This window comes from Trichechus manatus, unplaced genomic scaffold, assembly GCF_000243295.1.
Source record: "Trichechus manatus latirostris isolate Lorelei unplaced genomic scaffold, TriManLat1.0 scaffold00138, whole genome shotgun sequence".
Classification (NCBI taxonomy): domain Eukaryota; kingdom Metazoa; phylum Chordata; class Mammalia; order Sirenia; family Trichechidae; genus Trichechus; species Trichechus manatus.
In genome coordinates, this window is record NW_004444074.1 from 6689370 (window position 1) to 6707357 (window position 17988).

A 17988-nucleotide genomic window follows, 5' to 3' on the forward strand; every position below is an offset into this window, starting at 1 on the left:
TATGTTCAATATTCTTCACTCTTCAAGCCTATAACACCTCTTCCACCCTCCTAACTCCCAGCAAATGACGTTGCTTCTTTAAGAAAACAGAAACACTGTCCATCACTGTATCTACCAATCCACCTGACTTGAACCTGAACTTCCTATTACTATGGATGAACTGTCTATGCTCCTACCTCTTAACCCCCGTCCACTTGTGTACTGAATTCCATTCTCCCTCTCTGCTCCTGCATTGTCCCCTATTCCCCCATGTCAATTCTTCCTGCCTACAACAGCATTCTCATCAGCATACAAACTTGCTGTAATAATTCCCATCTTTGAAACAAAGAATTCTTTCCTCTCAATCCCATTCCCATATTCCCTTCTAGCTACTGCCCCATTTCTCTAGTTTTATAGCTCCCTTTTATAGCTAAATTCCTCTGATTTGTCTGCATTTGCTTTCCCACTTCCTCCCTTCTCGTTCTCTCTTGCAAAGCCCATCTTCAATCTGACTTTCATTTCCACCTCTTTATCGGTTCTCGTTAAAAGCCACCATAAAACTAAATGTTTTCCAAGTCTAATGGTCAATTCTCAGTTCACAACAACTTACTCAAATTACCAGCGGCATATGACCTAGCTGATCTTTCTCCCCTTGAAACATTTTCCTATCTTGGCTTCTGGGGACCTACTTGAACTTGGTTTTCCTCTTACCTCATGACCACCTCTTCTCACTCTCCTCTGCTCTATTCTCCTCATGTTCTCAAACTCTGAACATTGGAGTTCCCATAGCTCAAACCTTAAACTTCCTTTTTATCTATATTAATTTTCCAGATGATCTCATTAATGCTTTAAATGTCATCTATACACTGATGGGAGCCCTGCTGGTGCAGTGGTCAAGAGCTCAGTTGCTAACCAAAAGGTTGGCAGTTTGAATCCACTGCTCCTTGGAAACCAAATGGGGCAGTTCTACTCTGTCCTATGGGGTCACTATGAGTTGGAATGGACTTGATGGTAACAAGTTTGGTTTTGGAGTTTTTTTTTTTTGTTTTTTTTTTTGGCTTTATACACTGATGACTCCCAAATATATACTTCCAGTCCGGACTCTACTCTGAACTCCAGGCACATCTATCTACTTCCCTACTGAGCATCCCATGGGATGTCCAATAGGCATCTCAAACATAACATGCCCAAAGCTGAACTCTTGATTTACTTCTCCAGACCTGCTCTTCCCGGGCTTCTCCATCCTCAGAAATTACATTTCCACTTTTTCAGTTGCTCATGCCAAAAACCCAGACTCCTCTGTTTCTGTCATACTCCACATCAAACCATCAACAAATCCTATAGCCCCTTCCTTCCAAGCATACCCTGATCTAAACCATTTTCATCTCTCACCTATATTACAACAGATTTCCTAACCAGTCTCCTGCTTCTGCCTTTGTTATCCCCTCCCCCACCTCTCTACCTGCTCTACAGTCGATTTTCCATATAACAATCACAGAGATTCTTCTGAAACATAGATCAAGAACTAGCTATCCTCAGCAGTGATAGGCTAGGTTATCTGGATCAACTGTACTACTAAACACAAACGCTAGATTAACAACAAAAAAATCTTAAAAACAATAAAGAGCTACAAAATGGTAAAGAATTACTAAGCTAAAAGTTAAAAGAACACAGGAACCCCAAAAAGTAAGTAAAGTACAGGCACTTTTGTCCTGAAGTCATTTGACAATCCAGACAAATCTGAACTTTGGTTTCAATGACCTCCCAATGCGACAGGACAGAATTAAAAACCCAGGGTTCATCCATGTTGGAGAGTCTAATAAGAGACCTTCTTCACATTAAGCTGGGACCCCAAAGGGCTACATGCTCAGGGTATAAACCAAAAGGATGAACCAGAAGTAACCAGCCCTCACACAGACTTCAAGTCAGAATTTACGTCAACTGGATAGTAAAAAAAAACCCTCAAGCTGTGCATTTAATTTAAAATAATCCCTAGGCTCCTTGCAGCAGGAAATTCAAATCCTCTCTCCAGAAATACATCTTCATCCTACATCTCAAATCATTTTGACAAATACTTTTTTCAAACACAATGTATGGCACAAACGGGAACAAAGCATAATGAGTGAGAACCAGCAAAAAAAACAATAGACTCTATACGGGATCAAATTGACAACACAACTCAAAAGATTAGACACGAACCTTAGAGGGCAGTGAATTTATGTTAACGGAGGAGGAACAACTCAAAAAAGGAGGGTAAGAATGGTTGCACAACTCCAAGAACATAATCAATGTCACTGAATTGTACATGTAGAAACTGTTGAATTGGTGTATGTTTTGCTGTGTATATTCTCGACAACAACAAAATAAAAAAAACAATAGATACCAGAAACAGACAAACCAAAACTTTAGATACTGTAATTATCAGACATGAGCTATATACTAAAGAAATAAAAGGTAAGTTTGAAAAGATCTGCAGGGGAAAGTACACCATAAAAGGTGACATGACAGATTTAAGAAAGAAGTAAATACAGCTTTTATAAATCATTAAAGACATACACATACATAATTGAAATTTCAAGGGAAACAACAGAAATACATCCATATATTTAACAAAAAACATGCACTAGAATGTTTATAGCAGCGCTATTTATAATGGCCAAAAACTAAAAACTACCTAAATGCCCATCAACAGAATGAATGCATAAATAAATAATGATACATTAATACAATAAAATACTAAACAGCAGTAAGAATGAATTATCTACTAATACATGCAACAATATGGATAAATCTCATAAACAATACTTAACAAAAGAAGTCAGACACAAAAGAGTACTTACTGCACAATTCCATTTAGAAAGTATAAAAACAGATAACATTAACCTATGCTGTAGAAATTTAGGTTACTCTAGGGGGGATAATGGTTGAAAGGGGCACAAGAGAGGCATTTAAGGTACTGGCAATGTTCTGTTTCTTGTACAAGGACTGGTTACATTAAGTATTGTGAAAATTCATTGAGCTGTACCCTTATAATAGGTGCAGTTTTCAGTGTTTATAACACCTTCATTAAATAGGGTTTGTTTTTTTTTTTAATTAAGAGATTGGTCTTAAAGAGACTTGACATTGTTTAAGAGAGAATTTGTTAACAGCAAAATAGAAATTATTCATAATGTAACACAAAAGGAAACAAGACGCAAAATACAAACGACAGGTTAAGAGACATGGAACACAGAGTAAAAACATCAAGCGTACATTTAACAGGAGGAAGAGAAGAGAGAGGATGGGACAGAAATAATGTTTGAAGAGATAATACCGGTAGATGGGAATTTTCCAGAACCAGATGAAAAAACATAATTCACTGATTCAAGAAGCCCAGCAAATCCCAAATGGGATAATAAAAAGAAATCCACACCTAGACACATCATAGTAAAAGTATAGACTACCAAAGACAAGAGAAAATCTTAAAATCACTAAGGCAAATAAAGAAATATTACCTCTAAAGGACTAACAGCTAATTTCTGAAGAGCAATATGGAAGCCAGAGATGACATCTTCAATGAGTTAGAAGAAAATAACTGCCAACCTAGTATTCTATACACAGTGAAAATATTAAAGAATGAAGAGGAAATAATGGCATTTTCTGGCAAGCAAAGAGAAAAGACAGCCTCTTCAAAATGGTACAAAAGTTCAATGCACTAAGAAAATATAATACTTTAAAAACTGTATGCAGTTGATAACATAGTCTCAAAATACATAAATCAAAACTGTCATAAATAAATAAATCCAAAATCATACTGAAAAATATTAACACATATCTCAGTAATTGACAGAATAAGCAGTCAAAACATCATTAAGGATACAGAAGGTTTGAAAAACAGCATTAATAGACTTCATCCCTTGATCCAACAGGACATATATATAAAATTACACCTAACAACTGCAGCATACACATTTTTTTCAAGTACATAAAACATTTACAAAAACTGAATACACATGAAGCTATAAAGAAGTCTCAACAAATTTCAAAGGAGTAAAATCTCATAGAGCATATTCTTTGACCACAATGTAATTAAACCAGAAAAGAATAATAACTGAAAATTTCCCATGTATTTTGAAATTAAGAAACACACTTCAAATAGAAATTAGAAGGTATTTTAAACTGAATAAAAATGGATAAAACTAAATATCAAAACTTGAGAGATGCAGCTAATTAGTACTTTGAGGAAAATTTAAGGCCTTAAATACTGTATCATTAAATTAGATGGCTGAAAATTAATGAGCTAAGTAGACATTGCAAAAAATTTTTAAAAAAATTAAAAAGTCCCCTCCAAAATCCCCAAAAGTGTAAAAGAAAATTAAATAATAAACAGAAGGACACCACAAAACAAAAACAAACATACAAACCTCTGGAAAACTTATCAAAACAAAAAGAGAGACGGTACAAATAATAACAGGAAAAAGGAGGATATCGTTACAGATCCTGCAAACATTAAAAATGTAAGAGAATATTTATGAACACTTAATGCAAAACATTTTGGAGATCTAGGCAAAATGGACAAATTCCTGGAAAAACATTACTTACCAAAATGACTCAAGAATAAGTAGAAAACCTAACTAGTCCTATAAGCATTAAGCAAATTGCATAAGTAATTGAAAATCTTCCCACAAAAACTCTTCAAGACAAACAACTCAATTTCCTCAAAACAAATAGCAAAGAAAAAACAATGAAAGGAAGAGGGAATTTATGGATTAACAGACTCTAAAGAGACGTATCAACCAAATGCAATGTGTAGACTGCTTAGATCCTGATTCAAACAAAACTAACAACAACAAAATTATGAGATGATGGTTGAAATTGGAATACTTATTGTATATGTGATGCTATTAAATAATTATTATTATTTTTTAGATGTGATAATGTCTTGTGGATGTTAGGTAAAAAAGAAGGCTATAACATTTTATAGATATAGATACTTCACCTAAAGTATTTATAGGTGAAATATGATGTCTGGATTTGCTTCAGAATAATCTAGGTTTGGCAGTGGGGTTGGGTAGAACAAACGGAGAGGTATAGATGAAATAAAATTGGCCATATATTTAAAATTGATGAACATGGGTGACAGGTACATGGAGGTTCACTATTTTATATATCTTTGGAATTTTCCATAAGAAGTTTAAACAGAGTTAAGTCCAAAATCAACAAGGTGCTACGTAATCTGACCCCTCTTACATCTCTGACCTCATCTCCTACAACTTTTTTCCTCTTACTGTGCTCCAGGCACACTTTCAGCGTCTTTTCAACTGTTATTCCCTCTGCTTAGAGCACTCTTCTTCCAGACATTCACATGGATAGCTCCCTCATTTCTTCAGAAACCTCCTTAGCTTTCTAATTTCTCATTAGAGTGCCCTTCCCTGACTACTGCAAAATCACTCACACTCACACTCTGTCTCTCTAGCCTCTTCACAGCATTTATCATCACTTGTTTGTTTACTGTCATGGACTGAATTATGTTCCCCCAAAAAATGTGTGTATCAATTTGGCTGGGTCATGATTCCCAGTATTGTATAACTGTGTACCATTCTGTAATCAATCTGATTACAAAATCTGATGTGATTTCCTTATGTGCTGTAAATTCAATCACTATGATGTAATAAAATGGATTAGCGGCAGTTATACTGATGAGTTATACAAGACTGGATAGTGTCTTAAGCCAATCTCTTTTGAGACATAAAAGAGGGAAGCGAGCAGAGACACATGGGAACCTCATACCACCAAGAAAGCAGTGCCAGGAGCACAGTACATCCTTTGGACCTAAGGCTCCTGCGCAGAGAAGCTCTCAGACCAAGGGAAGATTGATGACACAGACCTTGCTCCAGAGCCGACAGAGAAAGCATCCCCTTGGAGCTGACACCCTGAATTTGGACTTGTAGCCTACTGGACTGTGAGACAATAAACTTCTCTTTGTTAAAGCCAACCACCTGTGGTATTTCTGTTACAGCAGCACTAGATGACTAAGACATTTACCATCTATCTCTCCCCATTAGAAATGTAAGCTCCTTGGGGAAACTGTTTAATTTACTCTTCATTCCCAGCACCAAGAACAGCGCCTGGCTCAAGGTAAGTACCCAATCAATACATGTTGAATGAAACAGATGCTGATGGAGGTTTAATGAAATTAATGAAAGAATATGTGAAGATAACCAAATATTCTAAAATCTAGGTATTTTTAAAATTTTATGTAATTTACGTTGTATCTGTTTCTGATTTATGCTTCATCTCCATGATTTCTACCATGAAGAGATCAATAGGGTAACCCGGTCTTCTAATAGCCAAAACAGAATTCACCACAGCCTGAAAGAGAAGTGAATGAGAACAGTAAATTATTTGTTCTGTTAAACTGCTGGCCCAGGTAACTGATCTAAGACTAAGCAGGTAAAGGGCTTCAGGCTCCAAAAAAGTGTATACCATTCTACAAAACACAGGGCAAGGAAAAAAATGCTGCTTTGTTATGGATACTAATAATTACCAATGCCAATGGATACTTCAGAGTCCACAGGAACTTCAGAGATCATCAGATCCAATCCCTTCATTTTATAGATAAGGAAACTGAGATACAATTTTAAGGGCTTAAAACAAGGTCTAATAGCTGGTAGCAGAGCCAGGACTAGAATTCAGGTCTTTTAAACTGCCAACCTACTGCTCTTTCTACTATACCAACACTACTCAAACTATTCCACCAAAGAACACTTTTTATAATGTTTCATAATGAAAAGTTTCCATGTCATGCCATAATATATGTTTGTTTTAATGTGAAAATAATGCTTTTCCCCCAAAATCCTAAAGTAAAACTGACACTCCAGAAAGATGTCTTATTTATTCTACCACATATCTTCAGGGATATGCAATTTGAGAAGCATAACACAACACACCCTATTGCTTTGCTCAGAAGATAACATGAAAATAACTGACTACAGAAATTAAGTGCTAGGGTACGACCATCCTAAAATATAAATAAAACAAAATACATACACACACACACACACACACACACACACATACACACACACATATATATACCCTAGAAAAGTTAACCTGAGGTAACATAATATTTGGTTTTGGTGCCTAATAGGGAACAATGAAAAAAGGCCATCAGATCTGGATAGTGAGAATATCAGCATTTCTATAGCTCTGAGAGAATGGGGGCCCTAATCATGAGGACTCTGAGCCACCTGATATATATGTACTCCAACAGCAGAAAATGCAGCACGTCATCATAGTCTTTTTCTTGGCTCTACTCAGCAAGAAATTGTCTGATCTTAATCTGACTTCCCAAGTAGGCTTTCCTATTGGTAAGAACTAACCAGGAAGAGCTCAGGTGTTCCAGTCAATTTGGCATTTATAATACACTAAGTAAATTAATAAGATGGTATTCTGATTTGTATGTCAATCTCTTGTGAATTTGGTTGTTATGAACCAATCATTCCTGATAACTAATATATTCAAGTGTCAGAAACTGCAAAGCTGAAAAACAATATTATCAAACTATAGCCACCTGATAAAAGCCTTCCCAAAATATCCAGCCAACCTTGTCCTTATATTACATAAGTTCTACCTTTAAAAGTGAACAAAATATGCACTTCCCAAATGTGAATCTTTTCTATCAGATCAACTGTACTTCATTAAAGTGGTAACCTTAACCACAAGGCATACTGCAAAAACAACTTCCCAGTGTGCCAACTCAGATATTAAAACATGGACCTCAAGGTTTACAGAGACCAGTATACCACCCCAACAGCTTCAACAAGAGATGATCCACAGACAGTCAAGCCCCTCCTAACTTTCAAGTAACTTAAAACCAAATATTTTACCTCAGGAAAACTTTTCTAACTTTATGACGCTTTAGAAATATGCAACAAGTATCGTTTTGACCAATCAAATCTAGTCTATAGGTAAGTCTATAGATGTTTGTCTCCATATTTTATGTTCAAAAGAACTGCATGCAATACTTAATTATCTTACAGGAAAAAGAAAAACATCACCATGTGTCAGGCTACACTCGCTCTGAAAACAGAAGTTTAATCGCATACCTCTGTTAACACATCAGCCAGCTCAGCATGAACTTTAGTTCGTAAAGATGTTCTAGCCACATCTACGAGGATTTCTCTTTTCATCTCTTTTTTTATTTTAACTTCGTCCAAAACTTCAAGTGCTTTTGTCTTTGCAGCTTCAAATCCTTCAGTTATTACTCTAGGGTGCAGGCCCTATTACATCAACATAAAACTATATAAAGTAAGTCATCCAAAGTAAAATTATCTTTTTCTATTAATAAGTATGTCCAAAAAACATACTACCCATATCAATGCCACTAAAATATAAGTGCATGTGTGTAATTTATAAAAGTCCCTTTTTCAGTGTATCATATTTGAAACAATCCCAAACTTAAAGTTGAAAACCTAATTTAAAAAAAAAAAAAAACCTTGTTTTGTAAGTCCTTTTTTCTGAAAATTTATGACTGCATTGTTGTGCAGTGCTCTTCTGAATGGGCACAAAAGAAAAAAAGTCCTTTCAATGCAGAGGGAAAAACCAGCATTGACTTGCAGAAAACAGACAGACATAAACCACCTTGACCAAGTGATGAAAGTTAACATCACAGTAATGGGATAAATAGCCATTCCTGTGGCTCCTAATATGATGCAGTGAGAACACACCACCACTACTGCGGCATTCCTGCCAAAAGTTTATAACCTGAGTCTAACTAGGAGGAAACAGGCAAATCCAAACTGAGACTTTCTACAAAATAACTGGCCTATACTTTAAAAGTAGCAACGTCATGAAATACAAAGGAAGGCTCAAAAACTATTCCAGTTTGAAGGAGATTAAAGGGACATGACAAATGAATACAACGCATGAGCCTAGATTTTCTTTTGCTATAAAAGACATTTTTTGGGACAAGTGGCAAAATCTGAATTTAATCTGCAGATAGATAATAGTACTGTATCAATGTGTCAATGTTAATATTAATTTACTGGTTTTGGTAATTATACTTTGATCATATAAGACAATTCCTTGGTTTTAAGAATTACACTCTGAAGTATTTAGATTATCATGTCTGCAATTTATTTAAATGTACATATGGGAGAGAGCTGAGCACATGTTTAAATGAGAGAGATATGATAACACTTGGGGAATCCAAGTGAAAAAAATATAGGAATTCTTTGTAATATTCTTGCAACTTTGCTGTAGGTCTGAAATAGGACATAAAAAAAATGCTTATAAACAGTAGTTTATCCAGAAAAATAAGAAACTTCTTGGCTGGCACTAGGTCTAACTCATTCCTTCCCTCCATTCCTTTACATCAGCCTTGTAATCATTTTCTTCTTCCATGATCTTTATCGTTTTTGATTTTATATTTAGGTCTTTGATCCATTTTGAGTTAGTTTTTTTGCATGGTGTGAGATATGGGTCTTGGTTCAGTTTTTTTCAGATGGATATCCAGTTATGCCAGCACCATTTGTTAAAAGACTGTCTTTTCTCCAATTAACAGACTTTGGGCCTTTTTCAAATATCAGCGGCTCATAGGTGGATGAATTTATGTCTGGATTCTCAGTTTTGTTCCATTGGTCTATGTATCTGTTTTTTGAACCAGTACAAGGCTGTTTTGACTACCGTGGCAGTATAACAGGTTCTAAAATCAGGTAGTGTGAGACCTTCCACTTTGTTGTTCTTCTTGAGTAATGCTTTACTTAACCGGGGCCTCTTCCCTTTCCATATGAAATTGGTGATTTGTTTCTCCATCTCATTAAAAAAATGCTGTTGGGATGTGGATTGGGATTACATTGTATCTGTAGATTGCTTTGGGTAGAACTGACAATTTCCCAATGTTGAGTCTTCCTATCCATGAGCAAGGTATGTTTTTCCACTTACACAGGTCTCTTTTGGTTTCTTGCAGTAGTGTCTTCTAGTTTTCATTGTATAGGTCTTTTACGTCTCTGGTTAGAGTTATTCCTAAGTGTTTTATCTTCTTGGGGGCTATTGTGAATGGTATTGATTTGGTGATTTCCTCTTTGAAGTTCTTTTTGATGGTGCAGAGGAATCCAACTGATTTTTGTATGTTTATCTTGTATCCTGATACTTTACTGAAATCTTCTATCAGTTCCAGTAGTTTTCTTGCAGATTCTTTGGGGTTTTTTGTGCATAAGATCATATCATCTGCAAATATATATACTTTGACTTCTTCCCTACCAATGTGGTTGCCCTTTATCTCTTTTTCTAGCCTAACTGCTCTGGCTAGGACCTCCATCACAATGTTGAGTAAGAGTGGTGATACAGGGTATCCTTGTCTGCTTCCTGTTCTCAAGGGGAATGCTTTCAGACTCTCTCCATTTAGGATGATGTTGGCTGTTGGCTTTGTCTAAATGCCCTTAATTATGCTGAGGAACTTCCCTTCTATTCCTATTTTGTTGAGAGTTTTTATCATGAATGGGTGTTAGACTTTGTCAAATGCCTTTTCTGCATCAATTGATAAGATCATGTGGTTCCTGTCTTTTGTTTTATTGATGTGATAGATTACATTGATTGTTTTTCTAATATTGAACCATCCCTGCATACCTGGTATAAATCCCACTTGATCATAGTGAATTATTTTTTTGATATGTTGCTGAATTCTATTGGCTAGAATTTTGTTGAAGATTTTTGTGTCGATGTTCATGAGGGATACTGGTCTATAATTTTCTTTTTTTATGGTGTCTTTACCTGGTTTTGGTATCAGGGTTATGCTGGCTTCATAGAATGAGTTTGGGAGTACTCCATCCTTTTCTATGCTCTGAAATACCTTTAGTAGTAGTGGGGTTAACTCTTCTTTGAAAGTTTGGTAGAATTCTCCAGTGAAACCATCTGGGCCAGGGCTTTTTTTGGTTGGGAGTTTTTTAATTACCTTTTCAATCTCTTCTTTTGTTATAGGTTTATTTAGTTGTTCTACTTCTGTTTGTGTTAGTTTAGGTAGGTAGTGAGTTTCTAGAAATTTGCCCATTTCCTCTAGGTTTTCAAATTTGTTAGAGTACAATTTTTCATAGTATTCTATTATGATTCTTTAATTTCAGTTGGGTCTGTTTTGATATCACCAGTCTTATTTCTTATATGGGTTATTTGCTTCCTCTCCTGTTTTTCTTTTGTCAGTTTGGCCAATGGTTTATCAATTTTGTTGATCTTTTCAAAGAACAAGCATTTGGTCTTGTTAACTCTTTCAACTGTTTTTCTATTCTCTGTTTCATTTAATTCTGCTCTAACTCTTATTATTTCCTTTCTTCTGGTGCCCAAGGGCTTCTTTTGCTGCTCTTTTTCTACTTGTTCCAGTTGTAGGGTTAATGTTTTGATTTTGGTCGTTTCTTCTTTTTGGATGTGTGCATTTATTGCTATAAACTGACCTCTGAGTACTGCTTTTGCTGTGTCCCAAAGGTTCCTGTAATAATTTTTTTTAAGTTGGCATTTATTGAGCATTTGTGCCAGGCAATATTCTGTGCTTTACATACGTTATTTAATTTAGTCCACTCAAGAACACTGTGAAGTGGGTGTTATTATTATTCCTATTTCACAGATGAGGAAACAGAGGTTTAAAGAGATGAAATTTGCCTTAGATTACCATACTAGTAACACATGGAGCCAAGATTTAAACCCACAATGCCTGACTCCAAAGCCTATGTTATTAATCATTTTCAAACAATTTCCTCAGTTTATGACTTCACAATCTCTCATCTGGACTACTGTGAGAACCTCTAGTTTTGACTCCCTTAAAACTGCCCCCAAATACCAAATATGTAAAATGCCAATCTGACCATATCTCTCATCAGTATGTTGATGTATTTGCTCCATAACACCCATAGGATAAAGCACAAGCTTCTTGGTTGATATACTATATGTCCTCTGTGATCTGGCCCTCGCACCTACTCCTGCAGCCTCTTCTCCACTACTGTCCACATCAATTTAAACTCCAGGAACACCAAATTGCTCGTAGCTCTATACACATAACAGGTTACTTCTCTTCTCTGTGCCTTTGCTCATGTTGTTCCTTCTGCCTGGAATGCCATTGTCCTTACCCCTTACTCTTTCATCTGGCTCACTCCTACTCATCCTGAAGACCTAGCTCAGGCCTTACTTCCTCCAGAAAGCTCTTCCCACCTCAGCCTAGTTGAGGATATCTGTCCCACCTCAGTGTATCTATCATAACCTGTGCCTAGCTCTATCACTGTACTCTGTTTCATAATTATGTTATCTGTCAGTATCTCCCCTTTTTCCCTCTCCAAACACGTTTACTCCTAACCCAACCCTAATTTTGTTTAGGTTTCTCTCTTCCTCCTGTGCTTCAAAGGAAGCCTACCCACAGCTCAAGAGGTGGATCCTGATTAGCCTAAGTCAATTCCCCTAAAAAGTCTTACTGGTTTGGGATGGACCTAAGAGCAAAGTTGGTCCAATCATACTAAAGATTTATAGTTCATAGTTGGGTGAATGGTTTCTCTTTCCCTCTCCTGCTGGGTGTTATACTAAGGGAAGCAGGTAGCTCTGATTTACTCTAGCAATCTTAGTCATGAAATAAGCCTTAAGATGAAATAGCATTGTGAGTGGAAAAGCTAAGAGATAGAAAGGACCTGGGTATTAAATAATTGATTAAATTTTGTAATCAACCAACCCCGGAGCCTGCCTTACCTCTATATGTTCTGTTATGGGAGATAATAATCTGCTTATTGCTTAAGTGAGTTCCAAGCTTCTACTACTTACAGCCAAAATCATACTAACTGATATAAATAGTAGGTACTGAATTAATATACAATTCCCAATACTAAAGAAATGATAACTTCAGTAATTTGACTAGGTTATGCTTTGCTGAAACAGTCCCTGAAACAGAGGAAAAATGCAAATACTTGGAAACGAGAGATAAGGAATGCCAAGAAAATACAGATTGAACAAAGGGACTGCGGTAGAAATGTGCATGGTGATTTCAGAGGCTAGTGAGTGGAGAAATCTGGCTACAGTAGATGGTTTATAAAGGAAAATAAAATTAGAAAGGTAGGTAAATTTGCAATGTGGAAAACCTTCAATAGTTTCCTCCTGTTATTTTTTAAAAGGTGTATAATTTGGTTTCAACTTTATCAGTAATGTTTTCTTTCTTAGGCTAGTCAGGGGTACTTTTTATATGTCTTCAATATTTCATTTTTAAAAGAGATATAATTCCATTAAAAGGCATTAGTTTGGTTAAAAAAAATTAATTATTTTTTCCATTTGCAATTGTCGAAGAATATCTTGATTCAAATTAACTTTCACCCTCTAAAATGAAACCATTTTACTAGTAAACAAATAATTTTCCATTGAAAATAAAGTACTACATCAGAGTGAATTCTGTAAAATTCTAATACCTCAGAAATGTAAAGATCAGCTTGTTTTAGTAACTCTCCAATAATTAGAACATTTGAAGTAGTGCCATCTCCTGTAATATCATCCTGGGCCGTTGCTACTTTTGCTATCAAGGAAGCTGTTGGGTGTTGAATTTGCTGGAAAAAGTAAGCAACAGATTAAAAATGAGAAAGGATGTGATAAAGAAGTAGTCCACCAAAAACAAGATAACCTAGAGGTCAACAGTAAAATTAAGAAATGAAATGTTTCATTCTGCAAGTTTACAAGTTTTGTATTAATACTTATTAAATGTCAAGTCCAAAATTTAAAAATTGAGAACTAATGATGTTTGAACATTTTTAAAAGTCTTTGCTTCAGAATGCAATGACATTTTCCAAATAACATTAAATCTTTCAATCTCAAAGATGAATACATTTACTAAAATTGAGAAGGATTTTATTTTTCCATGACCACAAGGAATATAATGCAGTGCCTTTAAATGATGTTATTAATTGGAAGTATCCCTAAGTTTTTACTTAGACTATACAAAAATTTGAAAACAGCCAATAAACATTTTTTTATTGAGGTTTAATCTAACAAGTGTATCTCAAGACTGCAGTATTCAGCTGACAGCCTTGGTTTAAAAACATACAAGTTATACTATATTCTTAATTGAAGTTTATTAAGGCTTATTAAAGTCAGCAGCATCAGCTCACCATCTCATGGAGCAGCACGTTGCCATCTTTGGTGAGTTTGATGTCACCTGTTCCAGAAACAAGCCTGTCCAGAGAACATTGATTTTATTAACCTCACATGGCAGGAGTCAAGAAGGCACTCCCAAAGCTTGTCATTCCACTATCTTTAATACAGGGAACTGGGCTTGGAAAACTTCCATCGTACCATGGGGGACACCATAGTAGTTACCACCATTTGCAGGCCACAGAATCATTTCTCTCCATATGGACTGCTATGGCTATTTTATTCCAAATGAATGATTTACAGGTTTAAAGAGCAGCTGATGGGCTATGAACAGTACTTGTTCAAAGAAAAGTACTTAGAAGTCTACAAGCCACAAATTTGCAAATTTCCTGCAGATTTTCTATTTTGGTGAATGTTATCATTCATTCAGTTACTCAGCTTAGTTTCCCTCATCCCTCATATTTACTGTATCACCAAGTTCTGTCAATTCTACAGCCTATCTCTTGAATCTACCCCATCTTCTCCATTTCCACTGTAATCATCATTTCTACCCTAGACTACTTTGACATTCTCCTGATATCTCTGAATTTGAAATCACCTTCCACATTACATTTATCTTTCTAAAAGGCAATGTGATTGAGTCAAGTCCCTCATCAAAAATCCTTCAATGATATTATGTTCTCCATCACGTTCAAAGTAAAATCCAAACTATTTAGCAATGACATACTTGACTTTTCCCAATCTGGTTTCTGTTATCTTTCCTGCCTCATCTACCACTTTCCCACAAGCAAATCTTGTGGTTCCCTTAATACATCATGCTTTGCTTTTGTTTCTATTGGCTATACACCACTAGGCTTTCTTGTTCCTGAAGGTGCTCTACCTAGAAGGATCTTCCTCCCTTCTCCAACCGGTGAACTCTTATTCTTCTTTCAAGATTCTGATCATACCTCATCTGTTATTTGAGGAGCTTTTCCTTCTCACACCAGTAATTAGTCCCTTTCCCCAGAAAATCACACAGAGATAGAGATATAAATTATTAGCACATCTGTCTCCCCCTACCGTATCTCAAGAACGGAGACTCTTCCTTGGTCATTTGTGTTTCCAATATCTAGCACAGTTACGTTTACAGTTAATTTATTCCTCTGAAGATTTAGCTCTCCTCTTATACGCATTTCCCCTCACCATTCTTTTTCCCTCACCCTCTTCTGAAGAAAATGATGGTGCTAAATAAATACATGCTGAGAGGATGAACAGATATGAAGGCCCGTAGGCATAGAATGACCAAGTGACATGCCTAACGACTCACAGCTAGAAGGTTATGGAACTTGAATTTTGAACCCATGTTTGCCAGGCTCCAAAGCACCTGCCAAACAAACTCAAAATTATCTGTTGAGTTTACAGACTAAGGGCATATAGCCTCAATGACCAGGGGAGTTAAATGGCTTACGTTACTAATGAGACACTGAATGAACTGACTTTCTAATTGCATATGAACATCAGAGCGAAAAGTTGGTGGGGTGGGGAGTTTCCACAGATTCACTCATGAGGCCCTTTCCTAGCGAGGCTTTTCTACTCCTCCCCCATCAGGCTGGAGACGATCTCAGGACAGGAATGAGAACGAGGGAAAACAAGCCCACAGGTGTGCCCACATCGCTCCAATCTCTTCGCGGAACGTCCGACTCAGAGAACTCCCGTACACCCCACCAACCCCCGGCGCCTTAACCGCCGCTCCAACCGCCGCCTCACATTTTCATGGTGCCCTTAGGCCCCAAGTTGGTTCGCAGCACATCCTGCAGCCCTCGGGCGGCGCATACATTGACGGCCAAAGCCGCTTGGGCCCGCGCCACCTCAGCTTTGGAGTTTATGGCCTTGACCGCAGCCATACAGCAGACAATCAAGGCAGCTACCTCACTGGCAAAACGAGCCTTAGCTGCGGTTCTGAGGGTAGCTCCCGCGCCACGCCTCACTCTTCCGAGCCTCAGCCAATCACAGCCAGGACAGGAAATGACGTTATCAAACATCGCCGGGACGGAAGTCAGAATCGCCCTGGGTTGGGTCGCAAAGATGGCGTCCTCCGCCTCCCCTCGTACTTCGTCAGGGAAGCGAGTGGTGAATCAGGACGAATTGCGGCGGTTAATGAAGGAGAAGCAACGTTTGAGCACCAATCGGAAACGAATAGAATCTCCATTCGCAAAATACAACCGTTTGGGGCAGCTGAGTTGTGCCCTATGTAACACCTCGGTTAAGAGCGAGCTTCTGTGGCAGACTCACGTCCTGGGAAAGCAGCACCGAGAGAAAGTGGCCGAGCTGAAAGGCGCGAAGGAAGCCACCCAGGGATTGTCCGCCAGTGCAGAGCCTCACTCCGTCAAGAGGAAGGCGCCGGACGCAGACAGCCAAGATGCTAAGAGAGCGACGGCCTCCACGGTGCCTCAGGTACAGCCCTCCACATCCGCTTTGCCCACCAACTTTGCTAAAACAGGAAAGGAGTCCACTGAAGCAATCGCCAGTAAGCCTTCAAGACTCGGTTTACTCCTTGATTATGAAGATGAAGAAGAGGATGAGGGGGAAGAGGAGGGAGAAGAAGGAAAAAAGGAGGACGCTAGCAAGGTGCCGCCGGACGCACAGGGCAAGGAACACTCACTTGCCTCCTCTCGGGAGACAACAGCTAGTGTGCTGCCAAATGATTTCTTTGATACAAATCCTCCCAAGGCCCCCTTAATCCCTCATTCAGGGTCAATTGAGAAAGCAGAAATACATGAAAAAGTGGTGGAAAGGAGAGAAAACACTGCGGAAGCGTTACCGGAAGGTTTTTTTGACGACCCTGAAGTAGATGCGAGGGTGCGAAAGGTTGATGCCCCAAAGGATCAGATGGACAAAGAGTGGGACGAATTTCAAAAAGCCATGAGGCAGGTCAACACTATTTCCGAAGCCATAGTTGCTGAAGAGGATGAGGAGGGACGGTTGGACCGGCAGATTGGGGAAATCGATGAGCAGATAGAGTGTTACCGTCGGGTAGAAAAGCTGCGGAATCGCCAGGATGAAATAAAAAATAAGCTTAAAGAGGTTTTGACCATAAAAGAACTGCAGAAAAAGGAGGAGGAGAATGTTGACAGCGATGATGAGGGAGAACTGCAGGATTTGTTGTCTCAGGATTGGAGGGTGAAAGGGGCTTTGTTATAGGGTTTCAAAGACCCCAGATTTTTAAGGTCCTCTACTTTTGTATAGAAAATGTTGTCTCTTGGTATGATCTCAGTTACTCCATGGCTAGAGACTTGGCTACTTAACTGTGCTACTGAGATAAAATGAGCCGGTGAAGGGCAGCACTTTGGAAAGTGGTGTAAAATACTTGTGAGGTAAAGTTGTTTTTCAAGTTTTTGAAGTTTTTCACACATTTACAGGTTTAAATGTATAACTAACTTGTAAAATCTGTAAGCTGTAAATACTTGCACATAGTTAAATATATATATTTACTTAAGTAATCTGTTCTGAAGTTTATGAATAGAAGTCAGTCCAACAGACAAGCTTTTAGATGAATATAAATGTGCTATGTGGGATGTATATGGCTTTTTCTGACTCCTAAATCAAACTCAAATGGGTTTTTTTTAAAGAACATTTCTCATAAACACGTAAGTCATTCTAGGTTAATCACTTCTCTGAGTATTCTGTTTTCTTTTTTCAAAAACATGCTTTAGAAGAACATGGAGAAAAATACATGCCAAACATGACCAACCTCCTCAAACCCAGAGTTTCTCTTGACTAAACCAATAATTCTCAGATGTAGGTGCACATGAGAATCACCTTTGAAACTTAAAATATACATATATGTATTAAAACTACGCACATACATAATACATATATAATATACATTTTTTTTCCCCTTATATTAAAAAAACCAAGCCCGTTGCTAACTGATAGCAACCCTATAGG

At 37.4% G+C, this 17988-nt stretch overlaps 2 protein-coding genes across 2 annotated transcripts in view; one reads left to right on the forward strand and one right to left on the reverse strand.

The window, feature by feature from the left end:
• The window catches only part of CCT6B (chaperonin containing TCP1 subunit 6B), a 36509-nt gene extending 20413 nt beyond the window's left edge, over positions 1–16096 (reverse strand). The window contains exons 1-5 of the mRNA XM_004385416.3: positions 15808–16096; positions 14079–14142; positions 13386–13520; positions 8067–8240; positions 6227–6330 (exon numbers count right to left, since the gene is read on the reverse strand). Of these exons, the coding sequence (XP_004385473.2) occupies positions 6227–6330; positions 8067–8240; positions 13386–13520; positions 14079–14142; positions 15808–16082 (752 nt within the window). The 5' untranslated portion in view covers positions 16083–16096. The remainder of the gene's footprint in view (positions 1–6226; positions 6331–8066; positions 8241–13385; positions 13521–14078; positions 14143–15807) is intronic.
• ZNF830 (zinc finger protein 830) lies at positions 16095–17988 on the forward strand. Its single transcript, XM_004385419.2, has one exon. The coding sequence runs from the start codon at positions 16126–16128 to the stop codon at positions 17239–17241; it is 1116 nt and encodes a 371-aa protein (XP_004385476.1). The 5' UTR covers positions 16095–16125; the 3' UTR covers positions 17242–17988.